Genomic DNA, 14,164 nt, shown 5'->3' with positions numbered 1-14,164 from the left:
CTTTACGGCAATCGCGAAAGTGTCGTGAACGTGCTGCCGCGGATCAGAGTCACTCAGTCGGCTGGAGGCGGAGGTCTGTTTCCAGGGGTGTGCTTTTGGGGGCCGGGGTAAGGCTGCGGGGCTCGGTCTTTGGAAAACGGCCAGGGTGTGAAGGGTATGTCCGGGTACACGACTCTCAAGAGGAGAGGTGGCTGCAAGCTCTGGGGTGGGGCATTGGAATATAGCTGTGTATGGACTCGCGCGAGGCAAACGCAGTCCTGCCTCGCGCTCGCTTGTGGGGAGGGCGAGGGGCGACTGCTCCTATGGCCCCGGATGGAGAGATTGATATGGGGCATTGCCAGCGGTAGAGTCCGGGGGCTGCTGTGCTGGGAGTCGGGGTGGGGAAAACCTCGGCGGCCCGGACTGGGCGGGCCGAGGGCGCTGCCCGCGCGGAACCGACCTTGGCTCTCAGGTTCACACCCTCCTGCTCAGGTGCTCCCAGGTCCACAAACGTATTACATCCTGTGCCGGATTTGCCTTCCCTTTGGAATACGGTGCTGGTGATTCGTGGCTAGGGCCGCACTTCTTGGTCAGCAACTTTTCTAGAAATTTCAGGATATATTGACAAGCTCTGAGGTTGCCAGCTAGGGCTTATTTCAGCAGTATTCTTGGAAGGAGAAAGGACAGGAGGGTTTGCTAGTCTTTGCCGGTATTCCAAGAATACTGGATGAATGGGATCTTTACGTTTAACTTGTTTTTTCTCCAATTCGGTGCTTGGCGTTTTTGTGTCATTTTTGACGTTTTGCATCATTGGTATTAATTTATAATTTTGCTTGAAGTCTCAGTTCATTAATGAATCCTTGTTACGGTAGTAGGCAAATTCATAATTATCTTTAAACAAATGTTAGTGTCTTGTATGTGAACAAAGAATAAAGATTCGGTTTCTACTCTCATACTAGTAGGCATGTGTTCAGTGGAGGTGTTGAATTGACTAACAACCCAAGTAAGACTGGTGAAGGCATTTAGGGCGTAAGGACTTTAGAACCATTGGCGTTCACGTAAAATTCCAGAAATCGAAGTTCTAAAAGCAGTTTGCTACATATTTGTTTTGTGCTGAGCAAAAGCTAGTCAGAAGCCCCTTGTACAACCTGTCTTTACAACCCTGCCATTTAAGAAATAAGCTAGATAAATATGCCTCTTGTATTAACCTGTTCTGACAGAGATGTCTTTATTTGTTGTCCAGTTAATAGATTATTATTGAATATTTACAATTGTGGTTTCATAACTTCATTCTTCTTCCTCTCCCACACCCAGTCTCTTAAAATTTACGTTATAAACACTATTATATATTTGATATTTAACTGTAAACTTGTTTTATAACCGCAGTTATATTTTATTGCATAGTCAATGTGTTTTCTAGGCAGCAGTAGACTTCTTTAAGCTGGCTAAAGTGCCGGTGATGTTCTTTTTGAGGGTCACGCTGTGCTGTCTCTTTCAAGGGAATAGGAAAATAATCCACAAAATGTTAGGCTTTGGCTTTGTTTGTTTGTTTCTGGAGGAAGTTGCTTCCTTTTTTTTTAAGGAATGCAAGATTTCACTTCAGCAAAACAGTAGATCTAAATTGTGTTACACAGTACTGTTTTAGCTTCCAAGTCTGCTGAAAAGGCTTTTGTTTTTGCTAACTTGTTCTGTGTATCACTTGTTAGATAATGCTGAATGTAATCCTGTGATCCTATTAGTTTTTTTTTAACTTGCTTTTTATAATTTGCTCTGCCTCCCAAATATTGTTCACCATTAGTATTTTCCTCTAGTCGTGCCATAAAAGTGGAAAGAGCTGTGTAGTCACCAGTTCCTGTGAGAGGACTATAAACATACTGCTGAATCAGCACAGCTCAAAATTTGGAACCCTTAGACATGGGAGGATGGGAATTTGGAATTTCACACTACAGGTTGGATATTGTGTAAGCTTACCTTACGCTCTGCTGAGCAGTTGGAGTTTCCTTTTTTAGTGTGATACTTGTCAGGTGTTCCCCAGTGCTGAACACAGGAATAATGTAGGCAGCATGCTATTATCCTCAGCTGCTATAAGCACAGATGTTCTACATCATAGATTTAAGGTCCACAAATTTTGTATAATTTTAGTAAAGGTATTCATTAAATATCTCTGATTTTATTTTTTGTACCTTTGTTGGACTTTTCATATAAATATTCGTGCCTGCACAAAGAAGAATTTGGGTAGACCATATGTGCCCCCTCCTCTGGACTCCCACAACAGTTTGTTCGCAGTATAACTTAGCTGTTTACAAGACTCCCCACCACTACTTTGAGCTTGAGAGCATGGATGGCATATTTCAATCCTTCTGTTTCCTCAAGGGTCTAGAGCAACTAGGTGTTCATTAAATACTAGATGAACCATATTTGTTCATTGTTCCACAAATAAGTACTGATTACCTACCTAATGTTAGGTATGGTCTGGGATTCTGGGGAAAGAATATTAAGACATGCAAGGCCCCTGCACTCCTGTGTCTTACATACCAGTGTGGGGAAAAGACCAAAAAACAACAACATCTAGCAAAAAAGTTCAAAATGTGGTAAGTGCTATGAAAGGAGTATCACATTTGAGCCAGGTTATAGCAGAGGAGGGGAATTTGCTGACTACAAGTGGAAAGGTTACAATAGGTATAGGACAGTACAATAGGTATAGGATCAGTATTAACATAAACTGAATTCCAGGTGATGAGAATTTTTAAACGTTTAAAATACTCACTTTTACTGTTACAATTTATCAGAACATTTCCTCAGTTAACAAATAGGCTGTGCTACAAAATTATAGGAATCTTTTCAAGTTAATTGATGGCTTTCTATAACATCAGAATAAAATCTTAATTCCTTGCCAAAGTCTATAAACCTCTGCATTGTCTGGCTTTTCAAACTTTATTTTATGCCACTCTTTCATATGGTTTACTACTGCCCCGCCATAGTGATCCCAGAGGTATGAATAAGAAAGATAAGCTCACTCTTGGGTCAGGGCCTGTTCTCCCTTTCTTGGACTGTTCTTCCCCTTGCTCTTGGAATGGCTAGCTCCTTCTCTTCCTCTGAATTTGGTATAAATGCTTCGTCTTCATCGTCTTCAACCACCTTATCTAATAAAATGTGCACCTCAACTATTTCCTGGCTCCATACCTTGTTTTCTCCATAGCGCCCATCACAGTGTGTAATGTTATTTGCTTGTTTACCTTCTTTTAGTTATTTTCCCATTGGACATGGGAGCTGGGACCATGTCTATCTTGTTTACTGCACTCACATATTGGTTGAATGTGTTTGAAACTTGGAATCCATTTTCTCATAAAAACTTAGGACTGGTGTCTAGGTTTCTAGGCTAACCAGCAATAATTTTAATTTCTTGCATTAATTTTTTAGTTCCTTATAGTGTGGGTAGAAAAATGACATTTTCTCCCCAACCTTTTGGGCATAAGCTTGACGTTAGATAAAAATCTCAAGTGGCTAAAGTAATTTTTGTAATGTTTGTACCTCCTTTCCATATTCCCATCTCACATCCTTTTCCTCTTTCTCTCCATAGAGTCTGCTTTTCTATTGTAGCAACCTACACTGTCCTGCTCCCTTGGTATGCTTGCTTTTCACTTGCTGAAATTCAGAAATGCCTCTTTTCTCCTGATACGGTTTTCGTGGCAATAGCCTCCTGGTCTCAGGTGATGGGAGGAAGGAACAGTGGAGATGGATCTGTGGTAGTGACAGCAACCTCTGTGGCTACCTGTTGAAAGCAAAGTAGCTAACTATATATGTCAGTGGCAACATGTATCTGAATTTTTATTTGAAATCTTGTTACTAATAAGCTTCATGGAGACAGTGTTCCAAATTGAAATATTCTTTTTTTTTAATGTATGAATTATATAATGACTAGATCTAGAAAGGTTTGTCAAAATGTAGATTTTTCTAAAAGAGAAATAGAAGGGAAAAAAAAATCTAGGTCAGAAGGGGAAAACACTTAGAAGGAAGGTATCAGTTTATCAAATAGTCCTGCCAAATGCTCAAACTTAAAACCATTAGGATCAGTTGCTTGTAGCTGTTTAGTGCCAAAAGCAGGCCAGCATCCTCAATATGTCACTTTTTAACTATAGGAGAATGGAACACTGCAATAATAAAATATAAATTGAGTTGGCTAAACTTTTTATTACCATTTTAAGTGGAAATCCATAAGAGCTGATTGATTATAGCTCACCAAATATGAAAATACATCATTCAATTTGACTTTTGAAAATTTGGCTGCTTTATAGCACAGTATTTTGGTGGTTATCAGTCTGTCATTTCATCTAAAATGATTTTGTAACCAGTTGTTTGACATTGTATAAATATTACTTTAAAACAGTTTTAATCAGTTGCTTTTGGTACAGTTGGGTGTGTGGAAGAATTCTTTGAAATAGTAGGAAATTAGCTTTCATTTGACTTGGCTTGAAAATTATTACAATATTTTTATTTCAGAGCACTTCAGTTAAATTGGGGTACTGATGATTCTTTATAGATTTTTGAAAATTTATTTAAGTCAGTTAATGACTACAATAACTATTCTCTAAACCAATTATTGAGATACATGATTGACTGAGGTTTGGGATGCCACTTTAGATCATTCGTGACATTGAAATTTTGGAATGTCTTGTTTTTGGGAATAGAGAGAAGTCGTGGGCATGTTTTGCTACCAGGTCCATTGTTGAGGTGTCCTAGACCCTGTATCACATTCTGTGTTCCCACAGTGCAGCATTTCCGGGAATTTCATATTGCATTCTGGATAGCTTTCTGCCAGGAGATCAGAGTACACCTGTGTTGGTTCAATGCCACTACCCTTTTAGTTCCATTAAGATTTTCTTTTTTTTTTTCCTTTTTTAATCCTTTTATGGCTTCTCTTCCTGCTCGCTAATCATGAGTTTCCCACAAGGTTCTTTATTCTTTTCCTTTTCTCTTCATACTTAATGCCTTCAAGAAATTTTCTACTTTCTAGTCTTTAACTAGACTTCAGCTTCCAAGTTGAAAACTTGAAATTTCTATCTCTTACCCAAACTCCAGTCATTTGATTTTGTCTAAAACATCTCTACTTAAAAGTTGCATGTATGTCTTTCCTACTCTCATCCCGAGATCCCCTCTCACCCACACCCGCCAAAAGCCAAAATAACAAACTGATTTTCCTTCCAAACTCTCCTTTTTGACAGCAGTACCACTAGTCTTTAACTGTTGATTTCTTTTTTCTTCTACTTATTTACCCCTCATATCTAATTCCTAAGTACCTCCTCTTGATTCTTCCTTCTAAGTAGAAATTACTTATAGATTTGACTGTCTTTCATATTTCCATTTTTACCACCCTACTCTAGGCCCTCACCACTTCATACCTTTGATATCACCATACTGATTTTTAAGTGTTAAACTTGTCATTGTTTTCTTACATTGCTTAATAACTTATGATAATTATGTTATTTCTGATCTTTTTGAAGTCAAGTGCAAGTACTTCAGGGATTTAAGGTTTTTTATGAACAGTCATCACTTAATGCAGTTATAGTTTTTTCTTACTACTTCAATTTATCAGGTCACTGCTAACACATAAATGGTGTCCTCTTAAAGTTAATTTTTTTCATTGTTGTTTATCCCCTCCTGGAATATCATTTATATCCCTTTCCACTAATAAGTTTTATCTTTTAATTTAAACAGAAACCTTGTGTTTGTTTGAACCTTACTTACCAGCTGTGTGAGTTTGGACAAGTTAATTAGCCTGTCCGTGCCTTAGTGTCACTTTCTGTAAAAATAGGGATAATTAATAGTCTTTACCTTCTTTGGTTGTTGAGAGGATTAGATGAGTTAATATATAAAACTTGCTTAAAGTGTTTAGTACATAGTAAGTGCTCAATAAATATTAGCTATTCTAAATAAATATCTAGTTTAAGACCCATTTGATTCAAGTCATTCCTCCACTATTAAGACTAATTTACTAGCTGCCTTTGGGTATGCCTTGGACCTCAGTTTCCATATATGTGAAATGATTAGGTCATTTCTAGGATTTTTTTTCGATTTATACTACTGAAAGTGTGAGATAGAAACAAGAAGATCATGAGCTTCGAAGTCAGGTAAACTATAAGGTAACAGGAAGCATATTACTATTAAAATTCTTAATATTTTTCACTTAAAGGTGAGGTTATATGACTTCTTTTGGCTTACATCATCAATAAGAATTAGAGCTAAAAACAGATCCCTGGTGTTCTGATCCCTGTTTAATATGTAATATTCTGTTACCAGTTTGATTTTTTGTTTAATTTACTGACATTGATATAAATAGTGGCTGATGAATATATCTTTTTTTTCCCCCAGGTAAAGACTATCCACAAAAAGCTATAAAACAAGATAAATTATACTCCCTAAATTAAAAAAAGGCAAGATCCATGAGTGGGCATCGGTCAACAAGGAGACGATGTGGAGATTCTCACCCGGAGTCCCCTTTGGGCTTCGGGCATATGAGTACTCCAGGGTGTGTATTAAATAAATTGTTTCAGTTACCTACACCACCATTGTCAAGACACCAACTTAAGCGGCTAGAAGAACACAGGTATCAGAGTGCTGGACGGTCCCTGCTTGAGCCCTTAATGCAAGGGTATTGGGAATGGCTAGTTGGAAGAGTTCCCTCCTGGATTGCCCCAAATCTCATCACGATCATTGGATTGTCAATAAACATCTGTACAACTGTTTTATTAGTCTTCTACTGTCCTACAGCTACAGAGCAGGTAAGAGGAATTTCTTTAATAACAGATATAAACATTTATTGCATGCCAGAAACCCTATAATTGGAATTTTTAGGTCATTTAACTAAAGGTAAGATAATCTCACAGCTATTTGTCAACTGTTTTAAAGTATCCTATCATATATATCATTAATAAAGCTCATAGCTACAACCTACTTTATATACACTATGCTTATGAGAAACCAGAAGCAAAGTGTGGACTCTGATCCCAGTAGATAAATTAATGTTAGTTGAGACTAACATGTAAAATATTCCTTTAAAATCATTAAGTCTCAATTCTTTAAAAAAGAGTTTTATCCCATTTTTTTTAAAATGGCTAGTAAAGTCTTAGCAAAGTTTAAAATGATCAAAGAGGAAAGTCTGTGGTAGTAAGATGGCACAGCTATAAATCAGTCTTATCAAAAGTATTCTCTTGATTCCAGTAAGAGTTATTGAATATCCCTTTTACCTTCCTGTAAACATATGTGGCTGATAACCTCAGGAGTATCTCTCTTATTCTAAGAAGGCAAAAGAAGTATAAGAAAGAAACAGTATAATGTATTTCCTGCTGTGGTATCCTGCTATGGCTGTCATTAAAAAAAGGGAAGCATGGTACTGCTTACAAAGACTCTCCCTGGGCCTTCTCAAATATAAGTCTCTCCACTGCTATTCCCTCTTTTACTTTCTCTACTCACTTCCTAAAACCAAAACTGAAACTAGAGCCCTTCATCTGAATGGGTAAATTGATGTTTAATTGATTTTAAAATGTTCTTGTCAAAAAGTGAACTGGGTAAATTGATGTTTAATTGATTTTAAAATATTCTTGTCAAAAAGCGAACTAAGGTAGTTAGGTAGATGAAGGAGAATCAAAAACATTTATTGTTCCTGTATTAATCAGAATGATCAGCCACAGGTAAACCAAGGGGATAGAAGGTGATCCTCAACTAAAGCTGTTAAAAGTGACTGAACCATGTAAATCATAATGGCCACAACATTCCTTGTCTTGTTTTAAGCTTGAAGTAATTTTTTTAATGTAGTCTTTTCAGATGATTTTTTGAGATAAAATTATCACCGTTCAATCCTTTATACCTTTCTGTTTTCATTAATTCGTTACCACATATTGCTCTTAAAGTAGCTATTGAGGGTCACAGTTACCTATAAAACATACTTTATTTTTTGTCTTTTGCCAGATGTTTATTTTCCCCTCACAATTGAATACCTTTATCTTAATTCCTCTTTTACTATACAGGTACAGTTTATACAGATTGTATGGATAAATTTCTGGTTTCCCCTCATTTTCTTAACTGTCTTGTTTTACATCAATCAATAAACTTAAAAATAAACACCAGTACAATTGTTTAAATATGTCCTGGGATTCTTTATCACATTCTTCGAGCTGTTTTACTCTTGGCTTCCTTGAGGACCTGACATATACTTCCAGAGGAATCTGGTCCAGATCTCGCACATCTTTAGAGGTATAGAAGAACAGGGAACTGGGTTGGTTCCAGTTGAAGCCTTCTAAGTCCTAAACTAGTTCCAGGATGGGGATCAGGGAGTGAGAGCAGGGTGGAGGGTAGCTTGGCCACGAATAGTCATTTATTCAACACCCAGAGTATACCAGGCACCATGTTCCCTATAATACTTTTCCTCATCCTCTCTTCTTAAGTGATTTGGAATTATTAGAGTAACCTTAGAATTAGTTAAATCTTTGGGGAAACTTCCAGAATAGGAACTACACTAATCACAGAGAACTTTTCAGAATGCTGCTGGGAGGACTCAAGGTGGAATATGACTGTACAGTAATAATTCCCTGATTGATATATTCAGTGTATCAGGCTCTTAACCCAGCTGAGACCAGACTGGCTCCTGAATGAGAAGGCTTTCTTCTTAAAACACCTATGAGCGTTGTGAAATAATGGAAACAAGGAAGAAATATATAAATATTAGTTTAGTGTTCTACAGATTCACCGGAAGAAAGAAAAGTCCAAAGATAAGAAGGCTTTGCTCTCTCTAATATATGTAATAACCATCTTGCTGTTTTCTAGGATTATGTATATACTAATACTTGAAGTTGTCTCTGTTCCAGAGTAACACTTTTCCCCATTAAAATCCTAAAACCACCAAGAAGTTCCTTGTTTTCTAGTCCCCTAAAGCAGTACTGTTCAATAGAAATTTCTGTGATGATGGTAGTGTTCTGTGTCTGTGTTGTCTGATACGGAGGCCATAGATACTTCTGGCTATTGAACACTTGAAATGTACCTAGCAACTGAGGAACTGAATTTTTGGTTTTATTTAATTTTAATGAATTTAAACTAAAATAATCACAGATGGCTGGCTAATGGCCATTATAGGACATTATAGGACAGCTCAAGAGAGTTACTGGATTCCTCTAAGAGTAAGAAGCAGTAGACCCAAAGTCTAGAAAGGTAGAGTTCTTAGTCACATAAGATAAATCACTTAGTCCAGTGTGCTGGCATGTAAACTATGGTTACATAACCACAGTTATTGTTTTCCAGGTTGGTAACTCGAGCCTGGGGGAGGTATGTACGATGATCCTTTTAGCAACCTCAGTGTTTTAAAATATGAGATTCCAACAAAACATTTAAGAGAAGATCTTTACCTTTAATAACTGAGATCTAAATAGACCTCTGTCAGAGAGATACCTCTTTGCAGTGCAGAATATACTGAATATTTTTTGCAGCTCTGGGTAGTTTTAATTTGCAGCCCTGAGCATTTAATACGGTTAACTTGATAACCAATATCTGAGAAATATCTTGTGGTTATAAAATTTTTTTCATGGCCTGGGCATGGGAAAATAGTAAAAAGTGATGCAAAACACTCTGACACATTCTTACAGAGAACAGACCAAATAGAAGCTCTCCTTTTTTTTTAATTTATTTATTTATTTTATTTGTTTTTGGCTGCATTGGGTCTCTTGCTGCACACAGGCTTTCTCTAGTTGCAGCGAGCGGGGGCTACTCTTCATTGTGGTGCGCGGGCTTCTCGTTGTGGTGGCGTCTCTTGTTGTTCAGTACAGGCTCTAGGCGCACGGGCTTCAGTAGTTGTGGCAGGTGGGCTCAGTAGTTGTGGCTTGTGGGCTCTAGAGCGCAGACTCAGTAGTTGTGGTGCATGGGCTTAGTTGTTGCTCCGCGGCATGTGGGATCTTCCCAGACCAGGGCTCGAATCCGTGTCCCCTGCATTGGCAGGCAGATTCTTTACCACTGCACCACCAGGGAAGTCCCAAAGCTCTCCTTTTTTAGTTCCCTATATTTAAATTCAATATTAGTGGTTCAGTTTCTGTCTGGGAAAAGAGAAACCATTCCTTGAAAATGTGACCATAAATATTTGAAAAATAATATAAGCACTCTGTCTAGTAAGTAGATCATTATTTTCCTAGTGTTCTTTCATGGAACATTGAAGAGATGCCTAGAGCCCATGCTCCGCAACAAGGAAAGCCACCGCAATGAGAAGCCTGCACACCACAACAAAGAGTAGTCCCCGCTAGCCTGCAACTAGGGAAAGCCCGCCCACAGCAACGAAGACCCAACACAGCCAAAAATTTAAAAGATAAAAATAAATAAAATAAATAAATTTATAAAAAATAATAAATAAGTTACATGCTCAAATAAGTTTGGGAAATGGCAGCATGTTGTATCCGCCTTGAATATGCACAATAGGCATTAGTGAATAATCACAATATGCATTAGCAATCTGAAGGGCTGGAAGAAGTCCAGCAATTAAGAAATCTGTTTAACATTGTTTAATCCAATGTTTGCCAAGTGAGTTTAGCATGGAAATTTTATTTTCGTGTAATACCTATAAGCGTCTTGAAAGATACAATTTGGGAAAAACTGTACTGGGTTATTCATTAATTGATTCGTAGAATCTAAATGTTAGGAGAGATCTTATAGAAGTTACCTAGCCTAATCTCTCATGGGATTTCTGTATTATCCCTGTGAAGTAGTTATCCAGCATCTGTTTGAGTACTCCTACAAAGCAAGGAATTTTAATTCTCTTATAATTCTGATTGTTTACAGAAGTTTTTCATTATGTAGCACCTGGATCTTCTCTCCCATAGCCTCCAATTTCTCTGAAAAATGAAGATAAAATATCTGCAAGTAAAAATATATTAGCCAGATATAGTAATTAATATGTCTTATTACTCTTGCTTTTCTTATTTTATTTCACAGGCACCTCTGTGGGCGTATATTGCTTGTGCATGTGGCCTTTTCATTTACCAGTCTTTGGATGCTATAGATGGGAAACAGGCAAGAAGAACCAATAGCAGTTCTCCTTTGGGAGAACTTTTTGATCATGGGTGTGATTCACTATCAACAGGTATTGTTGATTTTTTTAATATTAATGATTAGCAGAGTTAAAAGGAATATGATAAACAGTGATAATAAGATAAATAAGAGGTTCCTGGTGTTATAATAGCTATCAGAGTAAGTGGTTTTTTGTATTACAAGTTTTAGTATTTTCAAAAATATAAATCTGGTTAATATTTGTTCATTATTTGGTGATATTGGGAAATTTAGAAATTAATTTCTACTTAAGTTATTTTTAACCCTATATATTATTGTTTTGACACCTGTTGTTTTGAAATTCTAAGGGCATAATCGTTATCATGGAAAAATCTCATAAATTATAGATGAGAGTTCAATAATGTGAGACTAGGAATTTGTAGTCTTTATATTTAAATGGATGTTATGTAGACATGTAAAATTACGTTGTAGACTTGGAGTATCACTATGATAATGGGCTTGGATGAAAAGACTAGAAAAAAATACACTAAGGTGCTAGCAATAGATAAGTTACTATAATTAGATTATATGTGTTATGTCTTTATTTGTACCATTTAAAAAATAATATTTCGGTAGTTTTTCAGAGGGAAAAAAGAAATTTAGAAATTAAGTGACAGTTTCTAACTAGTCTTCCTTTGAAGAAATCCCCTCACCCTGACTTCCCACCCACCCCCGACACACACACACTTATTTTTTATTTAGCATCTCAATTGGTTTCTTGTCATTTGGCATAGCATTTAAAATATTTTAAAAGAAGCAAACAAAAACCCTTGATGGTTTTACCTTGTGAACTCAGATTCACATACGTAGGTGTATGTTAAAATCATTGTTTCAGTGTATCCTGACAGCAGCTTGCTTAGTAGAGGGGAAGGAACAGCTAAGCTCTTATAAAGGCTAGTTGGGCATCTTGAAAGGATATTATAATTTAATTAGTTGGCAGCAGAATGATAGGTGCCTGTTTTTTAAGTGATAGTCATTTTTGCATTAGTAGTTTGAGTTGCAGACTTTTATAGGAATTCCTTTTTTTTTAATGTATATTACCCATAATGAAATCTGCTAAATAAGAAAAGACAACTATCTATCTAAAGCTAGTAGGTCCCTTTGTGAATTATCTAGGCCTTTTGTTTTTCTTTCTTTTTGACCTTCTGCCTTGTAATTTTTCACTGCTAACTGGTATTATAGAGTTGGGGGAATACAGACATACCTCAGAGATATTGTGGGTTCGATTCCAGACCACTGCAATAAATATTGCAATAAAGCGAGACACACAAATTTTTTTGGTTTCCAATGTATATAAATGATAATTTTACACTACACTTTAGTCTATTAACTGTGCCAGTAGCATTATGTCTGAAAAAACAATGTACATACCTTAATTAAAAAATACTTTATTGCTAAAAGAATGCTATCATCTGAGCCTTCAGCAAGTTGTAATCTTTTTGCAGTAGTAACATCAAAGATCACTGATCAGAAATCATCATGACAAATATAATAATAATGAAAAAAGTTTGAAATATTTTAAGAATTACCGAAATGTGACAGAGAGATAACTAAGTGAACAAATGCTGTTGGAAAAAAAAAGGCACTGATAGACTTGTTCAATGCAGGGTTGCCATAAACCTTTAACTGGTTAAAAAAAAAAAAAAAAAAGACAGTATCTGGAAGCATAGTATCTGCAAAGTGTAATAAAATGAGCTATGCCTGTACTCCAAAAAATGCTAAAGTATTTTAGTTGCTTTCAAGAAGTTTGGTTCCACTAAGTGGTGTAGTCAAAGAAGAGATCGAAATTACAGGGTAAATGATAATGTAAAAGATGATATCCTACTTTCCTGTTTGCATAGATAACTGAGAGAAGATTGTACGTTCACAGCATGTTTTCTTTTTGCCTCATGTAAAATCATTTCCAGCTCAGTTAATGTTTGTTATTCAGATTTTTCAGTTTTCATTGTGATCTTTCTTTTTCAGTTTTCGTGGTTCTTGGAACTTGTATTGCAGTGCAACTGGGGACAAACCCTGACTGGATGTTTTTTTGTTGTTTTGCTGGGACATTCATGTTCTATTGTGCACATTGGCAAACATATGTTTCTGGAACATTGCGATTTGGAATGTAAGTAACACTTAATGGTGATTTTGTTTTCTCTTTCAAATATGTAGAATGTTGCTTATAGGTATTTGAGTATTAGGACTTGATTAAATCACTAGTTCAGTAAATAAAAGACGTTTAAAACTCTCGTTATTTAGCTACTATGTAACGGTCTCAATCATGTGTCCTTCTGTCACACTTTTTAAAAGGAAATATTAGAACCTCCCAACCAATATTTTTAAAGTAACATGAAAAACAGTAGGCCCTTCACTCATATCCACTGTATTTCCCTCAGACAAATTCATTTTTCTTTTTCCCCACTGTTATTCACCTTAACACTATGTTTTACTTTGACACATGAAAATGTATTTTCAGGAAAGAAAAGATAGTTTATGAAAGCAAAGAGCAACTCTTATCTCCAAATATCATAGCTTAATTAGATTTTATTCTTTTCACATCGTTTTATTTATGAATCTATAAATATCTAAGCTCTTAAAAATTTAGTGGATATGAGCACACCATATAGATTACTACTGCCAACAAAATGCCTAACAATTTAAAAAATGAAATAGAAACTTTCTTCAAACTCCGAAGTGAATAGTTCCTACGTGGTGATTAGTACTTTTCTGTAAATATTAATGAGTAAACCAGTCTTGGAACAATGTTAAGGATGGAATTCACCAACTGGTGTTTAATTAAGTATCACAGATCCTATTTACACTGCTTAAGTTAGTCTTTTATTTTTTTCACGGTGTAGGATTAAAAGATAACTTGAGAAAAGACTCTGAAAACTTCATGGAATATCAAAATAAAAATCTTGATGTCAAATGATAGGAGAATATCTTAACCTAATTTCTCATTAAGGCAAATAATTAATGAATTTTAAAATTTTAGATCACTGATAAACTTAGTTTTCTAGGCCTTGAAAAAGCCACAGTGCATAGAAATTTTTAGCTGTTCCCTACAAGTTCACTTCAGATGATTTTTGCTAACCTTATTTAAATAGAATTTAAGATGTTCTTA

At 36.1% G+C, this 14,164-nt stretch overlaps 1 protein-coding gene across 4 annotated transcripts in view; it reads left to right on the top strand.

The window, feature by feature from the left end:
* Nucleotides 1-19: 19 nt before the first annotated feature.
* CEPT1 (choline/ethanolamine phosphotransferase 1) overlaps nt 20-14,164 on the top strand; it is a 40,798-nt gene continuing 26,653 nt past the window's right edge. For 2 of the 4 annotated variants that reach the window (XM_060139367.1, XM_060139368.1), the window contains exons 1-4: nt 22-73; nt 6,349-6,758; nt 10,945-11,092; nt 13,024-13,165. In XM_060139367.1, coding sequence (XP_059995350.1) covers nt 6,420-6,758; nt 10,945-11,092; nt 13,024-13,165 — 629 coding nt within the window. In that variant the 5' untranslated portion in view covers nt 22-73; nt 6,349-6,419. Of the gene's footprint in view, nt 155-6,348; nt 6,759-10,944; nt 11,093-13,023; nt 13,166-14,164 lie in introns of all 4 variants that reach the window. The other 2 variants (XM_060139369.1, XM_060139370.1) reach the window with 2 other exon arrangements.

This window comes from Lagenorhynchus albirostris, chromosome 2 (genome assembly GCF_949774975.1).
Source record: "Lagenorhynchus albirostris chromosome 2, mLagAlb1.1, whole genome shotgun sequence".
Taxonomy (NCBI): Eukaryota; Metazoa; Chordata; class Mammalia; order Artiodactyla; family Delphinidae; genus Lagenorhynchus; species Lagenorhynchus albirostris.
Note: the sequence above shows the minus strand (reverse complement) of the source record. Positions and strands in the feature narration are given on the sequence as shown.